This window comes from Alexandromys fortis, unplaced genomic scaffold (assembly GCF_014885135.2).
Source record: "Alexandromys fortis isolate MF-2015 unplaced genomic scaffold, M_Fortis_MF-2015_v1.1 scaffold_173, whole genome shotgun sequence".
Lineage (NCBI taxonomy): Eukaryota > Metazoa > Chordata > Mammalia > Rodentia > Cricetidae > Alexandromys > Alexandromys fortis.
Window position 1 is genome coordinate 1,952,635 of NW_026068051.1, and position 16,204 is coordinate 1,968,838.

Sequence of the window (16,204 nt, forward strand, 5' to 3'; positions counted from 1 at the left end):
TTATCATCAATTCACTACTCAGTAAATTATCATGAAAAATAATCCACGACTCTTCCTCTATGATATGATCTTATGACAAAGTGATTCTTTCATAAATATTCTGTAAAAACAAATCCTTTATTCACAGAGTTGTCAGGGTTCATAAGAAAAGGGAAATACTTTTCGAATTAGAAAGGAAGGAGTTGGAGAGGTGGCTTAGTGGTGAAAAATCAGTGGCTGCTCTTCCAGAAGAACCAGGATGAAATCCCAGCACCCATATGGAAACTCCTGCCTGCCTGTAACTCCAGTTCCAGGAGATTCAAAACCCTCACACAGGCATATGTGCTGGGAAAACACCAATGAATATAAAATAAAAATAAATTATTAAAATTAGAAAGAAAGACAAAGCTTCATTGGAACTGAATCGCACGCACACGCGCGCGCACACACACACACACACACACACGCACTCACACTTATGTGCCTATAAACATCTGTAAAGCAAAAGCTTTACAATTCTGAATTCATTACAGTATGTTCCCCATGTTCCCTGGAGTCCACATTCACTTTTAGCTCCCTTGTAAGCTATCAAGCCTCCCTGCTTTTCTGAGCTACTTTGAATATGGTGCTGGGTTACTCTCATGAGTTTATTTTATAATTTATAACTTCTTTTTGAGATATGTTGAGTGACTGCTACTTTTAAATGTTTAATGCATTTCATTTAATTTTTAGAATAAATTTAAATTAACTTACTTTGAAGTCTTTGCAAGATTTAACAACTTGAAACACTCAGGGATGTTACTCTTGCTTTATAGTAAGGCCTGGCTTCCAGGAAATTGCCTCCCATGTAACTAACTAAAGAGCCAAAGGAGGGTTTGCTCAAGAATCATGAGTCAAGACTGCACCTTGCCAAAGCATCTACACACTCGGGCTTTTTCTGTTCTCCTATGTTGTTCTTAGCCATAAACCCTTATACGCATGCCTCTTCTACACATTCATGAAGCATCCATGAGTGACAGCCTTAAACTGCACAGGCCCAGAAGTCAGGAACTTCCATCAGCAATGTTTCGAGGGTCGGGAAACACCTGACACTTCAAGCTGAGGAGAAGGCGCCTGGAAGAACCTGTTCACTGACCACAGGGATGGGAGAAGCTGCAGGCATGCATCCCTCTCAGTCCCACTGTAGTTCAAAGCTTGGCAGCTGCTCAAGCCTAAACACAGCTCAGGCTCTGATGCCTCTGTTGACATCCCCCCAAGGCTGTTTCCACCCACTCTGCAGATGGCTGTGCTCCGACACTCCAGTCACTTTAATCCGTTTACTCCGCTTTTCTCTACCTGCAATGCTGTGACCCTCTGTGGAAGTGTTCTGCATCTACCCCAGACTCTTACTCAGAAGTCCCGGCCTCGGATGCTTCTTTCTGGAGGCCTCCGACATTAAACTGCCTTCACCCACCTCTCCCTTTTCTCAGCTCCTCCACACGTCAAAATCTAAATTCTACACACATGTTCTGCTTTGGATTTGACATAACATCCTTACATCTTTGGGAAAGGGGTTGGGTTTTTTAGCTTTTGAATCCTTCTGGACCTGACATAATGTTCCATACTAAGAAAACTCCCCAAAGCCCAGTTTTTTAATAGCAACAACAAAAAGAAGTTAATACTTCAAGAAATGTAATGATCCTCAACTTAACTGGATCTGGAATCAACTAAAAGGCAAGCTGCTGGGCGCACCTGTGAGGAATTTAATTAATCGGGTTATTTGAAGTGAGAAGACCCACCCAAAATGTGGGCGCCCCTTCCAAGGGCAGCACCAAGAAAGGAGGTCAAAGAAAGAGAGGGCAGCTTTGTTGCTGCCGGCCTGCCACTGCTCTGCCGCGCCAGGCTATCTACGCCGCAGCGGCTGTAGTTACTGCCTGCGGTTCTGGTTCCTGTCACACTGCCTCCAAGCATGGGGTGTGCCCTATAGATGGCTCGTGGGCATGAAGAAGACCAAAGCCTGCGTTATGGATCACCCTAAATGGTGTGCAGGCATCACCCAAAAGGACAAGGGAAGCACTGACATCCACTTTCTGGGGCAGCCCTGAAAGGCTTACGTCACAGGGGAGGACAGTGGGCAGTGCACATGGTGGTACACTTTGCTTGGTTTCAGTGAATTCAGGGACACGGAAGACCCAGGCATGGAAGCTGGTGAGAACAATGTTTGGGGTAGCGGTGTGCAGACAGATGGCACAATGGGCAAAAAGAGAAAAGGGATTTGTGCCCCAAGTAAATTCACATCCTAAGATGTTAGCAGAGAAGGAGAGCATCAGTCAAGGAGACAGGATAGCCCTTTCAGGCCGCAGTTAGACTCTCCCCGGCCATCTTTGCCACAGCCCAAAGGCCCATGAACAAAGTGAATCCTAGGTGCTGGAGGAAATGCAGAACGGGTAGTGGAGGACGTCAGATGTAAGGACCAGCCGTGTGACCAGTTACGGAAATGAGGACTGTAATTTCCAAGAACAATTTTGTCCTGGTTTGTTAAGAATGTTAAACAGATGTGTTTCATTTCCTCCATCTCTTTATCTTGTGATGTAACACTGGCTGAGACAGTAGCACTGATAAAGTATTCTAAATGAATTTCTCCATATCGGGCTTTCAATACTAAAAGACTAAGAATTCTTCATGATACCATGTCTACTGTGTGGGAAAATTACACATTTGCAGTTGCGCCCGGGATAGATATATCACACTAGAAAGTTATGATATTTTTACTGCTGTCAGCTGGAAATTAAGCCTGACACAAGGAAAGGCGACTCTGTGTAAACTGACGGGGGGGGGGGGGGGGGTCTGACTTGTAAAGGTTGATCCTAGCTAGCAACGTGACGGGAACTGGAATCAACTAAAGTCAGGCCACTAAGTACACCTGGGAAGAATTTTCTTAGTCAGGTTATTTGAAACTAGAAGGCTGACCCTAGGTGTGTGCAGTACCTTCTAGGGGCAGCCCAGCAAAGATGGAGGCAAAGAAAGAAAGCAGCTTTGTTTTGTGATTGCCTTTGCCCTCCCTGGTGAACTCATCTGTCCTGTTTCTGCTATTGCAGCAGCTACCATTAACTGACACCGGATGGGCCTTCCACCCGGACCCAAGACCCTTGCTCTCCAGGAATCCTTGAAGCCCTCAGCACCAAACTGAGACTGCTGATATACCTAACTACTGACTTCTCAGCCTTCCCAGAATGAGACAGCCACGCTGTCCAGTTTGTATTGTGCAAGCCAGTGTAATGAATGTCCTTTCGATGCACATGTATTTATTATCAGTGCTGTCCTTACAGCAAACCCTAACACACATTTCATGAAGTCAGACTATATTAATAACTAGTAATAATCAAGACAACATGATTTGGCTAATTATGATGGCTCAAGTCTGTAAGCCCAACACCCAGGAGTTTATGGCATGAAGCCTTCATGACCAGCCTAAACTACAAAGTAAAAACACATCTCAAAAAAGATTAGGGACTAGATAGAGGACTCCATGGTTCTTTAAAAGCACTGGCTCCTCTTCCAGAGGACCCAAATTCAAGTCCCCAGGACCCATATGGAAGCTCACAACCATCTATAACTATAGCTCTGATACTCTCTTCTGGCCTCCTCAGGCACTAGGCACACAAGTGGTCCACAGATATACATGCATGCAAGCAAAACCTACACATAGAATTATTTTATTCTGGATGGATATAGTTCCATGGCCTAAATATATATGTCATTAAAAGATCTTCCTTTTCCAAAGTCCCATACCTAAAGTGTACACCATGGTTGAAAGCACATGGCGGCAGCTACCAGCTGCCTGCCTAAAACCCATCAATCACCTTCCCTATCAACAAAGGAACACAGGAACAATCACTTCTCAACGAAGAGTTCAAGTGGACATAGTGGCCACCTGAAATCATTATTTAAAGAGATGCTTTGAAAGAATGTCAAACTAAAAAGAATATAGGTCACTAGAGCATCACAGAAACATCACACTGCCCCAGGCTGCCTCACTTGACCCTGTACAACACTGCAGCTTACTAAACATGTTCCTCACTGGAATTATACAGACAGTTGAAATGCAGGGAACACAATGGATGACTGGGAAATTATAATTCACCAGGAAGAGTGTGACTAACATTTACTACATGGAAGAAGCAGATAGAAACAGAAAACAGCACCCCTCATTCACAGAAGCTAGTATGACCCCTCATTCACAGATGCTAGTGTGACCCCTCATTCACAGACGCTAGTGTGACCCCTCATTCACAGAGGCTAGTGTGACCCCTCATTCACAGATGCTAGTGTGACCCCTCATTCACAGACGCTAGTGTGACCCCTCATTCACAGAAGCTAGTGTGAACAGGATAAGCACACTCAATCAACCCGTGTGAGGTCGGCAAATCTGTTCCTTCAGTGTGTCAATCAAGAAGGAAAATGGTACTTTTTCACGGTATTATAAGGAATTAGTGAGAAAACCAAGCAATACCTTTAAGTTGCATCAGACACAAGCCACAGCATCAATTTATGCCCACCAGATAGCAACTTCTGCACTAGAGGCATTGGTATTAATACCACACTACAAATACGAACTCAGTAACACTTTCCCCAATGCTGACAGCCGTGACCTTTTATCACTGCCTTCATCTGACTCAGCACCACGATATAGGAAAAGAGTGGGTAAAAACATCACCGCAAATGCTACAGGTGTCAAGGCTTCAATTTGAACATCCTTACCCTGAAGATCCAATGCTCTTACAAACACCAAGAAGAGGTCTTTTCTCAGCAAAGTTATCACATTTTTGAGCACCTGTTAGAGAGCATAAGACAAAAAAGTATGTTTTGAGAAACTCATGTATATTTGCCATTATTTCAAAATATTTACAACAGAGGATGGGATAGAGCAGTGGGAAATCCCTAGTCTGCCATGCACAGAACAATGTAGATATCTATACAAGTTTGTGAGTGTGTGTCTACATTCATATATACACACAACAGAAATTTGTTCAGTACAATGCATTCAGCCCACTTAAATGCACAAATAAAGAAAACTGAAGAAAAAACATTTTACACATTAAAGATACTGACATTTTATTAAAGATTTGTTTGATTGGCACCTGTTTCAATCTTACCAACATTCTCTGGGATAAAAAAAAAAAAACCCATCCTATAGTTCTGATTATCTCATTATGACTGGTATGTTTGCCAGCCTGGGATGGTGCACAACTTTTAATCTTAGCAGAGGCAGGCGGATATCTGAGTTCAAGGCCAGCCTGATCTAGAACTCCAGCATGGCCATGGCTACACAGAAAAATCCTATCTTGAAACTCCCTCCGCCAAAACAACTAGCATGTGCATAACACTCAAACTATTATGATTTTAAAATTATAAAAATATATCATAGTAAATTATGCATGAATTCAAACTTTTTAATGAAACAGTTTCATTAAAGTCACCTAAGAAATGAAAGGAATCCTTGCTAGTTGTTGGGATATACAAATGCTGGAAATCAGACCAACCACTAATAACCCTGCCAATGTAGCACACACAGAATAAAGATTTGACTCAACTCTATGCCTACTCATGCTAGCAACAAAAGAAAACAAAGTTAACTTGTTTTATTCTGTTTTACCTCGGCAGCCTAGGCAGGCCCTAAACTCCAGATCCTACAGCCTCAGCGAGTACTACCAGAACACCGAGTTTTTCTTTTCATTCATTGTTTTATTTTTGTATATATGGATCTTTTGCCCATCTATGTCTGTGCGCAATCTGCCTGCAATGCTCCAAGACCAAAACAGGGTGTCAGCTGCCCTGGAACGGAGTTACAGATGGTTTATAGTAAGCCACCATGTGAATTCCAGGACATCAGTCCTGTGGAAAAGCGGCCAGTAATCTTAACCACTGATCCATCTTTCCAGCCCCATTTTTTTTTTAACTTCTCCCTCTCCCTTTGAGAAGGTCTCATGAATCCAAGGTTAGCTTTAACTTATCATGCAGCCAAAATTGGCTTTAAAATTTTTATCCCCTGCTTCTACCTCCCTAGAGTGCTCAAAAATAGTTGCTTTAACACAGTAATGACTATTTACAGAAACAGGGACTAAAATAATAGTTAATAGGTCAGAGTATTCCCACTCAAGTCAGTAAGGACACAAGTGTGCTCAACATCGATGTTCTCATTCAAGGCCATGCCAGAATACTAGTCAACATAATATTGCAATATTCCTTAGATAAACCAGGTGCATGGTTGAAGAGACACTTCAGTAAGTTAAGTGTGTGCCTTGAATACACAGAGCTATGTGTGATCCTCAGAACCCATATTAAAAATAGTAGTATTTAGTAGTGTTGCTCTTGTAGAAGACCTTGCTTTGGTTCCCAGCACCCGAGAGCAATTCACAATCTTCTGTAACTCCAAGAATTACTTCTGTAATTCCAAGGGATGTGACTTCCCCCTCTGGCCTCCTCAGGAAACACACATGCATGTGATTCACATACACGTAACTAAAAACAAACTTTTTTTTTAAAGATTTATTTATTTATTATGTGTACAGCATTCCTTCCATGTGTGCCCGCAGGCCAGAAGGGGGCGCCTGGTCTCATTACAGATGGCTGTGAGCCACCATGTGGTTGCTGGGCATTGAACTCAGGACCTCTGGAAGAGCAGTCAGTGCTCTTAACCACTGAGCCATTTCTCCAGCCTAAAAACAAACTTTTTTAAAAATAAAATTAAAATAATAAATACACTTTGGGTAAAAATGACATAGAAAAATGTTCGACTACACAATTAAGAGAAAGTCCTGAAAACCGTGTTAATGGTACTCGGAGAGCTTGTGCTGCTCCTGGTCTACTTTTTAGAGCACCTGAAGCACAGAGGGAGGTGAAGCAGTCTGACCCTCATCATACCTGCTCAAGGGGTAAAGAAACTCCTACATGACAGACTTCCTCCACTGCCAGGACCAGAGAATTAAAAAATGAACAAACTAGTTCCATCCATTTATGTGCAAATTTCAAGATGTCATTGTTTTTCACTGAGTAGTACTCCATTATGTAAATGTACCACATTTTCTTTATCCATTCTTCCGGTGAGGGGCCTCTAGATTTGTAGGTGGAGACTGCTCGTTCATTCCCGGCTCCCAGAACCCAAATGATCACACAGAAACTATATTAATTACATCACTGTTTCACCTATTAGCTCAGGCTTCTTATTAACTCTCACATCTTAAATTATCTTATTTATATCAATCTGTGTATCGGCATAAGGCTATGGCTTACTGGTAAGGGTCCGATGTCTGTCTCAGCTACATAGCATCTCCCTGACTCTGCCTATGCTCTCTATAAATCTCTTCCAGCCTGGCTATACTCTGTCCTGCTATAGGCCGAAGGAGCTTCTTTATTAACATATAAAACGTATCCCACATCTTAGGTTGTTTCCAGGTTCTGGCTATTACAATGCTGCTATGAAGATAGCTGAACAAAAAATGTCCTTTATAGTATGATTCAGTACTTTTTTAGTTTATGCCCAAGAGTGGTACTGATGAGTCTTGAGGTTTCTGAGAAAATGCCATACTGATTTCCAAAGTGGTTGTACAAGTTTGCACTCCCACCAGCAATGGAGGAGTGTTCCCCTTACTCCACATCCTCTCCAGCCTCTGCAATCATGGTTGTTTTTCATCTTAGCCAAGCTGACTATTGTAATCATCCTGAGTAAGCAAACCCAGACCCAGAAAGACAAACACAATATGTACTCACTAATAAGTGGATATTAGATGTAAAACAAAGGATAGCCAGCCTACAGTCCATGACCCCAGAAAAGGTAGGTAATAAAGAGAACAGTATGAGAAACATACATGGATCCCCCTGGGAAGGGGAAATAGACAAGATCTCCTGAGAAAATTAGGAGCATGGGAGTGAGGGAGAAGGAAGGCAGAAACAGGTGGAAGGAGAGAAGAAAGGAAGGGGGAGAAGAACATGAGGGAATGAGATGGTCGAGATGGGGGAAGGACAGAGAAGGAGAGCAAGGAAAGAGATTGACTGAGGAAGCCATTATGGGGCTAGTGATAAACTTCTCAATAGGAAAATTCCCAGGAAACCACAAGGATGACCCCAGCTAAGACCCTAAGCAATAGTGGAGAGGATGCCTAAGCTGGCCTTCCCCTGTAATCAAATTGATGACCACCTTAATTATCAAAATATCATCCAGCAATTGATGGAAGCAGATGCAGAAATCCACAGCAAAGCACTGGGCTGAGCTCCCAAAGTCCATAGAAGAGAGGAAGGAGCAGTAATGCAAACAAAGGGGTCAAGACAATGAGGGGATACCCACAGAGACAGCTTACCTGGGCTAATGGAAACTCACTAACTCCAGTCTTGACAGTGGAGGAACCAGCATAGTACCAAATTGGGCCTTCTGAATAGGGGTGACAGTTGTGTGGCTGGGGCAGACTGCTTTAACTGGCTTTTTGGAGGAATACCTTGCTCAGCCTAGATGTGGGGAGGGGGAGACTTGGTATGATATGCTAGACTTTGTTGCTAGATGGAGTGGGGGTGGGGAAGTTGGAGGGAGCAGGAGGAGGGGAGGAAGTGGGAACTGTGAATGGTATACAAAATGAGAAGATTGTTTTTGGAAAAAATAATTTAAATAATGAGCAAACTTAGTGAACACACTGGAGCGGATCCTCCACTCACTCTGGCTTCCTACAAATACGGCCTCCCATGACTACCACTCTAGTCCCTGCTCCCCATACGCTTTCCTGGAGACTCCCACGCGTGTAAAAACCCCACTGCATAGCACCTGCGTGACTCTGCCATTCCTCCTCTGCTGCCATCCTAAAGCTTAGGATCAGCCACCAACTATGGGAGGAGAAGCTATTACTCTTTCATGATACAATTGCTTGCTATACTTTTGCTTTTAAAGATCTGCCTTTATTTGATTGTTTGGTGGTGGTGGTGGTGATGGTGGTTCTTTTTTTCTTTTGGAGACAAGACCCTGACTGAATAGCCAATTTGCTTTGTAGACCAGTCAGGCTAAACTTAAACTCAAAGAGACACACCTGCCTTTGTCTCCTGAGTTCCACACCTAGTCAAGATTCTTTAGATCAAAAATAAATAAATAATTAAAAAACTAATATCTTATCTAGGATGGTCTGGTAGGAGAAACTAAAAAGTAGTGAAATCAGATGGATCATCAAATGATGAGCAGTATCTCATATATTATTCCAAATACTTTAGATAAATCAGAAATTTTTCAGCTAGGGGTGGGTGAGATGGCTTATCAGATATACATGCTTGCTAGGCAAGCCTGATAACCTGAGTGAGATCTCTAGGACCCAATAAGGAGAAAACAAATTTCCAATAGTTTTTCTCTGGCCCCTATATAACTCCATAGGACAAGCATATATTCTCTCTCTCTCTCTCTCTCTCTCACACACACACACACACACACACACATGCACAGAAAGAGAAACACAGACTCTGTCACACAATCATACAAACAAATAAAATTTTAAAATCTATTTATCTTTATTAAAAACGTATTGATGTTTTATATTGTTTGTATTGGGCTATATATGTTTCTCTGCTCCTATCCCTTCCTCCCCTTTACTTCAGGAGATCGTGTCTTTTTCTACTTCTTATGTAGATTAGATCCACGTACATCTCACTTAGGGTCCTTTTTGTTGTCTAGGTTCTATGGGGATTGTGAATTGTAGGCTGGTTTTTCTTTGCTTTATGTCTAAAAGCCACTTATGAGTGAGTACATATTATATTTGTCTTTCTGGATCTGGGTTAACTCACTCAATATTATGTTTTCTAGATCCATTCATTTGCCCACAAATTTCAAGATGTCACTTTTTTCCTCTGTGTAATACTCTATTGTGTAAATGTACCACACCTTCTTTATCCATTCTTCAGTCGAGGGGCATTTAGATTGTTCCTAGGTTCTGGCTATGACAAATGGCTATGACAAATAATGCTGCTATGAACATAGTTGAGCCCATGTCCTTGTGGTATGATTGAGCATCCTTTGGGTATATACCCAAAAGTGGTATTGCTGAGTCTTAAGGTAGGTTGTTTCCTAATTTCCTAAGAAATCTCCATATTGATATCCAAGATGGCTGTACCAGTTTGCACTCCCACCAGCAAATAAGGAGTGTTCCCTTTGCCCAACAACCTCTCCAGCATAAGTTGTCATCTGTGTTTTTGATCTTGGCCATTCTTACAGGTGTAAGATGGAATCTCAGAGTTGTTTTGATATGCATTTCTCTGATGACTAAGCATTTTCCTAAGTGTCTTTCAGCCATTTTAGATTCACCTGTTGAGAGTTCTCTGTTTATGTCTGTACCACAATTTTTTTACTGGATTATTTGTTCCTTTGATGACCCATTTCTTTAGTTCTTTGAATGTGTTGGAAATCAGTCCTCTGTCTGATGTGGGGTTGGTGAAATCTTTTCCCATTCTGTAGGCTGCCATTTTGTCTTGCTGACAGTGTCCTTTGCTTTTCAGAAGCTTCTCAGTAAAAAAAAAAAAAAAATTAATTTCTTGCGACATTCCACTTAAAATCTAAATTGTGTTCATATAAATTGACATTTATCAAACACAAGATCCGAATTTTGATGAAACTTTCACCACATTAATCAAAATTATAAATTTAAAGTCCCTGAATCTACACATAAGATGGCTGAGATTTTTATCCTACACACACACTTAAGGATGGAAAACAATTTACATGCCCGATTACTCACTCCAGCACTGTTTAAAAGAGTGAAGGAGGAAAGGGCCAAGTGTGTGGTGGAAGATTCAGTACCCACCACTGCAAACAAAACGCACTGAATGTAAACACGGAGGAGGCGGCAAATATAATGAAGAAAGGGGAATACACACAAGAGCGGGAGACTCAGACCCACACAGCATCCCTTCCACTGTCCACCCTCCCCAAGGACACATAGGAATTGCAATCATTCTTGACAGGAGAGGCAAAGAAAATAAGAAGACTGGAGAAGTGGAAAGAAACTTTTCAGTGTTGAAATCGTTTCTGGTTTTCAGTCCATGTGATATATAAATTTACTGTAAAATGTCTGTGTTCACTTTAAACAAGAAGCCAAATGCCAAGAGATGAGCTGGGGCTTATTTTAAATTTGAATACAAACTGAGAGGATGAAAACATGTGTTTAATTTTATTCTCTCTAAAAGTTCTATGAGAGCAATTCTTCAAGATTTAAAATATGTAACAACCCCAATCAAACTTACAAAGAGATAAGTATCGACTATATAGTAGTTCAAAGTAAAAGCTAAAGGCTTCAGTGGTAGAAAAGCACCCTGAGATTAAAGGGTCTTTATATAAAGGGTTATATAAAAGGCACAGTAAGAGATTACACCAGGTTCACTCGGGACTGGATGTGAAAGAACCGGTCTAAAACAAAGGAGACCGGCTTGTCACTGGCTACTTGAGAAACTCTCAGATGCAAAAACTTTACTTCTAGACAACTTAGCTCTCCCTCCCCATTCCTAGCAGCCTGAAAGGTTGCTCTCTAGAGAGCCTCGGACAGTAAGCAGCTCCAGGTGACGCGAGGATTAAATAACAGTGTTAATGCTTAATGCCGAAGCCGCCTTTCCCAGGCCCAGGACTCCTCCTGAACACTAGTGTCAGATCCTTATCACCCAGGGCTCCTCTGGGGAAGGACTGGAAAGTGCTGGGAGAAGCCTCCAGGAAACCAACTGCTCGAGGGAAACGCCTCAAGAAGGTGAAGTTGCAAACTGTACAGGGACAGGAAAGGATCTACAGTGGTTTAGAAAAGTGTCTCCCTAGGAAGAAACAGCAGGAATTATGACATCACCGTTACTAACTTCTGGGAAATGTGAATATTCTGAGACATGGAATAAAACAAAACCCAGTGTGAAATGGGTAATGAAGTGAAGGAAGCTCTGGAGGCTGCGCGCAGCTCAGAAAGCAGAGTGCTGGCCCAGAGAGCTCAAGGCCCTGGAGTCTATTCCTCACAGGGCATAAACCAGGCTTGGTTGCTGATCCCTGCTGTCTTAGAACTTAGGAAGTAGAAGCAGGAGGATAGGGTCAGAAGTTCAAGGTCATCCTCAGCTACTTAACAAAATCGGGGAGAACCAGAGAAGGGAAGTTAATGGGGAGGAGTGCACAGGGAAAAAAAAATTTTTTTTCAAATGGTAGATATTATTTTAAAACTTGAAAAGTACCAGCGATAAACTGAAGAAAATTTCCAGGACGCTTTAAATATTCACAAGAAATCTTCAAAGTCAGTGTGGAAGAACAAAGAAGGAAAACAAAAGCCAGGCATGAGGAGTACCCTCTTCATTTCAGCACTAGGGAGGTTGAGGCAGGAGGATGACAGCAAGTTTAAGGTCTGACTCCATCTCCATATTAAAAAAAAAATGAATAAACAACATTACACAGTACTCTAAAAATACATAAATTTGTTTTATAATATTATATAAAATTTTAAATGAAATAAAAATTACATGTCTGTTCAGACATAATTTACAATGGATTATTTCTGCTTCTGCTACAAATCCGATTTAACAATTAATAATCTGACTTTTAAATCCAAGCATGAGTTAAAATTTAAGTGATCCAAAGCCTATATTATTTCTGTACAAAATTAATTACAATTGGACTTCATCTGCACAGAGCCGATCCTTCACTCCTTCACAGTCTGCTCCTGGGCTTACAGTCTGCACCTGCTCTGTGCAGACCAATCCGTTAATTCGATGGAAGAAACATCAGGTTTTGGAAGTGCAATTCTGGCAAGACTGGCTTGATTATTCCACGCTTCTCGAAATGCAACTGAAGAACTCCACTGGTTCCCATTGGCCTCCTAGAATCTACCAGTGAGCAGACTTCGCCACAACACAGGTACTAAGATTTAGGCTCTTTATGGATATTCAGAGCCAAGTTTGTAAGATGCAAAAGAGAAGCCCTAACTCAAGCACAGGGCCACCCACCAGGTACCCACTAAAAAAGACAATTGTAATGACTGAACCACAAAAAAACAAAGATCCCCAAAATACTTATATACATTTGAGGCAGAACCTTCTACAAACTGAGGGGGAAAAAAAACTACAATTTCATAGTTTGAAAACAATGTCAGCAAATTTTAATTCTCATTTAAGTATCTTTATTCTGGATGGTCTGAATAAATACAATTCTTAAAGTATAAATTCTACACACTAATAAACAGTGCAGTATTCATTTGGGTTTTTTATGCATACAACAGCAGCTTGTACTTTTCCTGAGGCCCAATGGAGTCATCGCCCTCCAGTAATGTAATCCTCCAAATTGGAGCGGATTAACTTTTTATATATAAATTGTGTGTGTGTGCATGTACAATAAAGAGAATGACGTTACACACACCTGCTCCACAGCACTTGACAGAATGCACCATGATGATTGAAATGAAATGTAGCTAACCAAATCCATCAAATACAAGAAATACTGCAATCCTGTTGCAAAGTCCTTTTGTTAAACTCCTTTTATTCTAAATCCTTTTAATTCTGTCCTATAACACTAAAACATTTACAAAAAGCTTAAAATCCTAATAAATCACACAATTAAAGTAATGAAAGCGGGCCTGCTCACCAAGTCACCAGCTCCTCCACCACTCAACAAAATTCAAAACAGTTAGCCTGTCAGAAACCGCTAACTAATGTCCCCCTCACACACACCATTGTAAACGCATCTGAACCAAAGAGCTTAAGCTCATAAATCAGCCTGGAGATTCCAAGACATCAACTTAAAAACAGCTTCTACCTGAGTCCAAAAGCAGATCCAGAGGCAAATAAAATGCCAACTGGTGATGAAATATTGCGCCTCTCCCTTTTGATGTTGAAGACAGTGTCCTGCATATAAAGACTTTACACAACAGTATGTCCTCACTAATAAATTTTTACTGAGAAAATCTTTTCCAGAAGGATTTCTTTGAACAACTAAACTCATTTAAACCACTCAGCTAATCTATCCCAAAACCTCCCTGCCTCCTCTCGTGGAGATGAGGTCTCGTGTTGCCCAGGCTGTCCTCGGCTTCTCGGCACAGCGAGCTGATAATGTTGCCGGAACACGGATCCTCTTGCACTGCCTCCCACAAGCTGTGTCACTTTTTTTTTTTTTTAACTGAAATCATTTCCTTTAAAACAGGCGTCATTAAGTTGACCTTGAGGTGTTTTACATATAGATTCCCTCATTGTGAGTACTTAAGATACAGGCAAAATGATGGAGGAAGGTCATTGGCTAATAAGGAAACTGGCTTGGCCCATTTTATTAGTTAGAACATAGGTGGGTGGAGTAAACAGAAGAGAATTCTGGGAGGAAGAGGAAGTGGGGTCAGACCCGACAGCTCTGCTCTCTGGAGCAGAGACGCCATGCTCAGCTCTCCCGGGTAGTAGTCTGCATAGCTCTGCGCTCTGAGGCAGACGCATGAAGCTCAGACCCAGGATGGACGTAAGGCTAGAATCTTCCCGGTAAGTGCACCTTGGGGTGCTTACACACATTATTAGAAATGGGCTAGTCCAGGTGCGAGAGTTAGCCTAGAAGAGGCTAGATAGAAATGGGTCAAGCAGTGTTTAAATGAACACAGTTTGTGTGTTGTTATTTCGGGCATGAGCTAGCAGGCGGCCAGGGTGCTGGGGACGCAGCCCCACCGCTCCTATTTCAACAGCAAAATGTGAAATTTCAGATGATTGCATGATCAATGAATTCTTTTGTCAGTTTTTAAGCTGTTAGAATTTTTTTTACAAGGGGCAATTTCTACTTTATCAGATTTTTCATAAATAATCCCTGTCATAAATTCGATGATCTTCTTACGTCTTTTTCTTATCTAAACAGGAAAATGTGACCAAGTGCCTTTTTTTTTTTTTTTTAACAGAGAAGACAGGAATTGAAACACGGAAGGAGCCAGACAGGAGTTTCACAAGCCTGGACCAAGCACAAGAGAGTCAGGACAAAATCTCACTGCCTTCAACTACTGGATCCAAATGTGGTCACAAAGCACACCTTGGCATTTGCCCTCGATATTCAAAATACACGCATACATTGTAGCTCCCAATGAACTCAGAAACTGTCTCGTACAGTACAGAATAGTAGAGATTTCTCTTCTTCTATGGCCAGGAGCTGAAGCCAGCATCATGGGCCTTATGCTATCCCTAGACATCTTCTGAGAATTCACTCTGACATCTAGGCCTTCTTTCACTGATTAGACTTGTCAGATGGTCAAAGCCACCAAAATCTTCCACTGTTCTGCAGAGGACTTAACAGACAGCTTCTGCAGACCGCTGTGCAGCAGAGGACTTAACTGTCCACGGACACATGCAAAGGCTGTTACAACATTAACATCTACTCCTGTGTGGTGCCAGCCCTGGCTCCTGCTCTGACCACAGTGCCACAGTCCGTTTGACGCCTATCCACGCACCTCAGTCTGGACCACACTGGGCTTTCCCAGGCTTTCCAGCTCACAGCACAGCACTTTCTACTCTGCTGAATACGCTCTGATGTCTTTTACAACTTGGCCAAAACGTCTCGTAGTCAGAAAGGTCCCTCTCTCCACCATCCTTCATCACATTCTATCCCATACCCAGATTTACTTCTTCACAGCACCTACCAGTACATACCATACACATTACATTGTTGACCTATATTCCTATACACTAAAATCTGTAAGTCAACGATCACAATAACTATATTCACATTTCAAAACCACATTCAGGGGCTGGAGGGATGACTCAGTGGCTGCTCTTAAAGAGGACCAGATTCAAGTACCAGCACCCACGTGGCAGCTCACAACGTCTGCAACTACAGTTCCAGAGGATCTGACACCTTAACACAGACCAAACACCAATGCACCTAAAATAAATTTAAATAAATGTTAAAATAAAAACTTATCAAGACCATCCTTGAATTTAAGCTTCAAACTACCACACACAAAGCTCTGCATTTGCATGCTACAAGTTAGTTGCAATTAAAATATATTAGCAAGTAAAAAAAAAATACCAAAAGGATAAAGGTAATAATATTGAAGGTATTAATTCAATGATACTACATGGCAATAGAAAGGAAAGATACCTAGAGTTTAAAACCACCCCCAAAGTAGGGAAAACTGCTTTCTCTGCTGTGAAAGAAATCATAAAAGGAAGGAAGCAAGCAAGCAAAGGAAGGAAGCAAGCAAGCACAGGAAGGAGGGAGGGAGGAAGGGAGGGAGGGAGGGAGGAAGCA

At 41.8% G+C, this 16,204-nt stretch overlaps 1 protein-coding gene across 8 annotated transcripts in view; it reads right to left on the bottom strand.

The window, feature by feature from the left end:
- The window catches only part of Bcas3 (BCAS3 microtubule associated cell migration factor), a 480,559-nt gene that overhangs the window by 411,723 nt on the left and 52,632 nt on the right, over window positions 1-16,204 (bottom strand). For all 8 annotated transcript variants that reach the window (XM_050119602.1, XM_050119598.1, XM_050119604.1 and 5 more), the window contains exon 7: window positions 4,720-4,792. In XM_050119602.1, coding sequence (XP_049975559.1) covers window positions 4,720-4,792 — 73 coding nt within the window. The remainder of the gene's footprint in view (window positions 1-4,719; window positions 4,793-16,204) is intronic.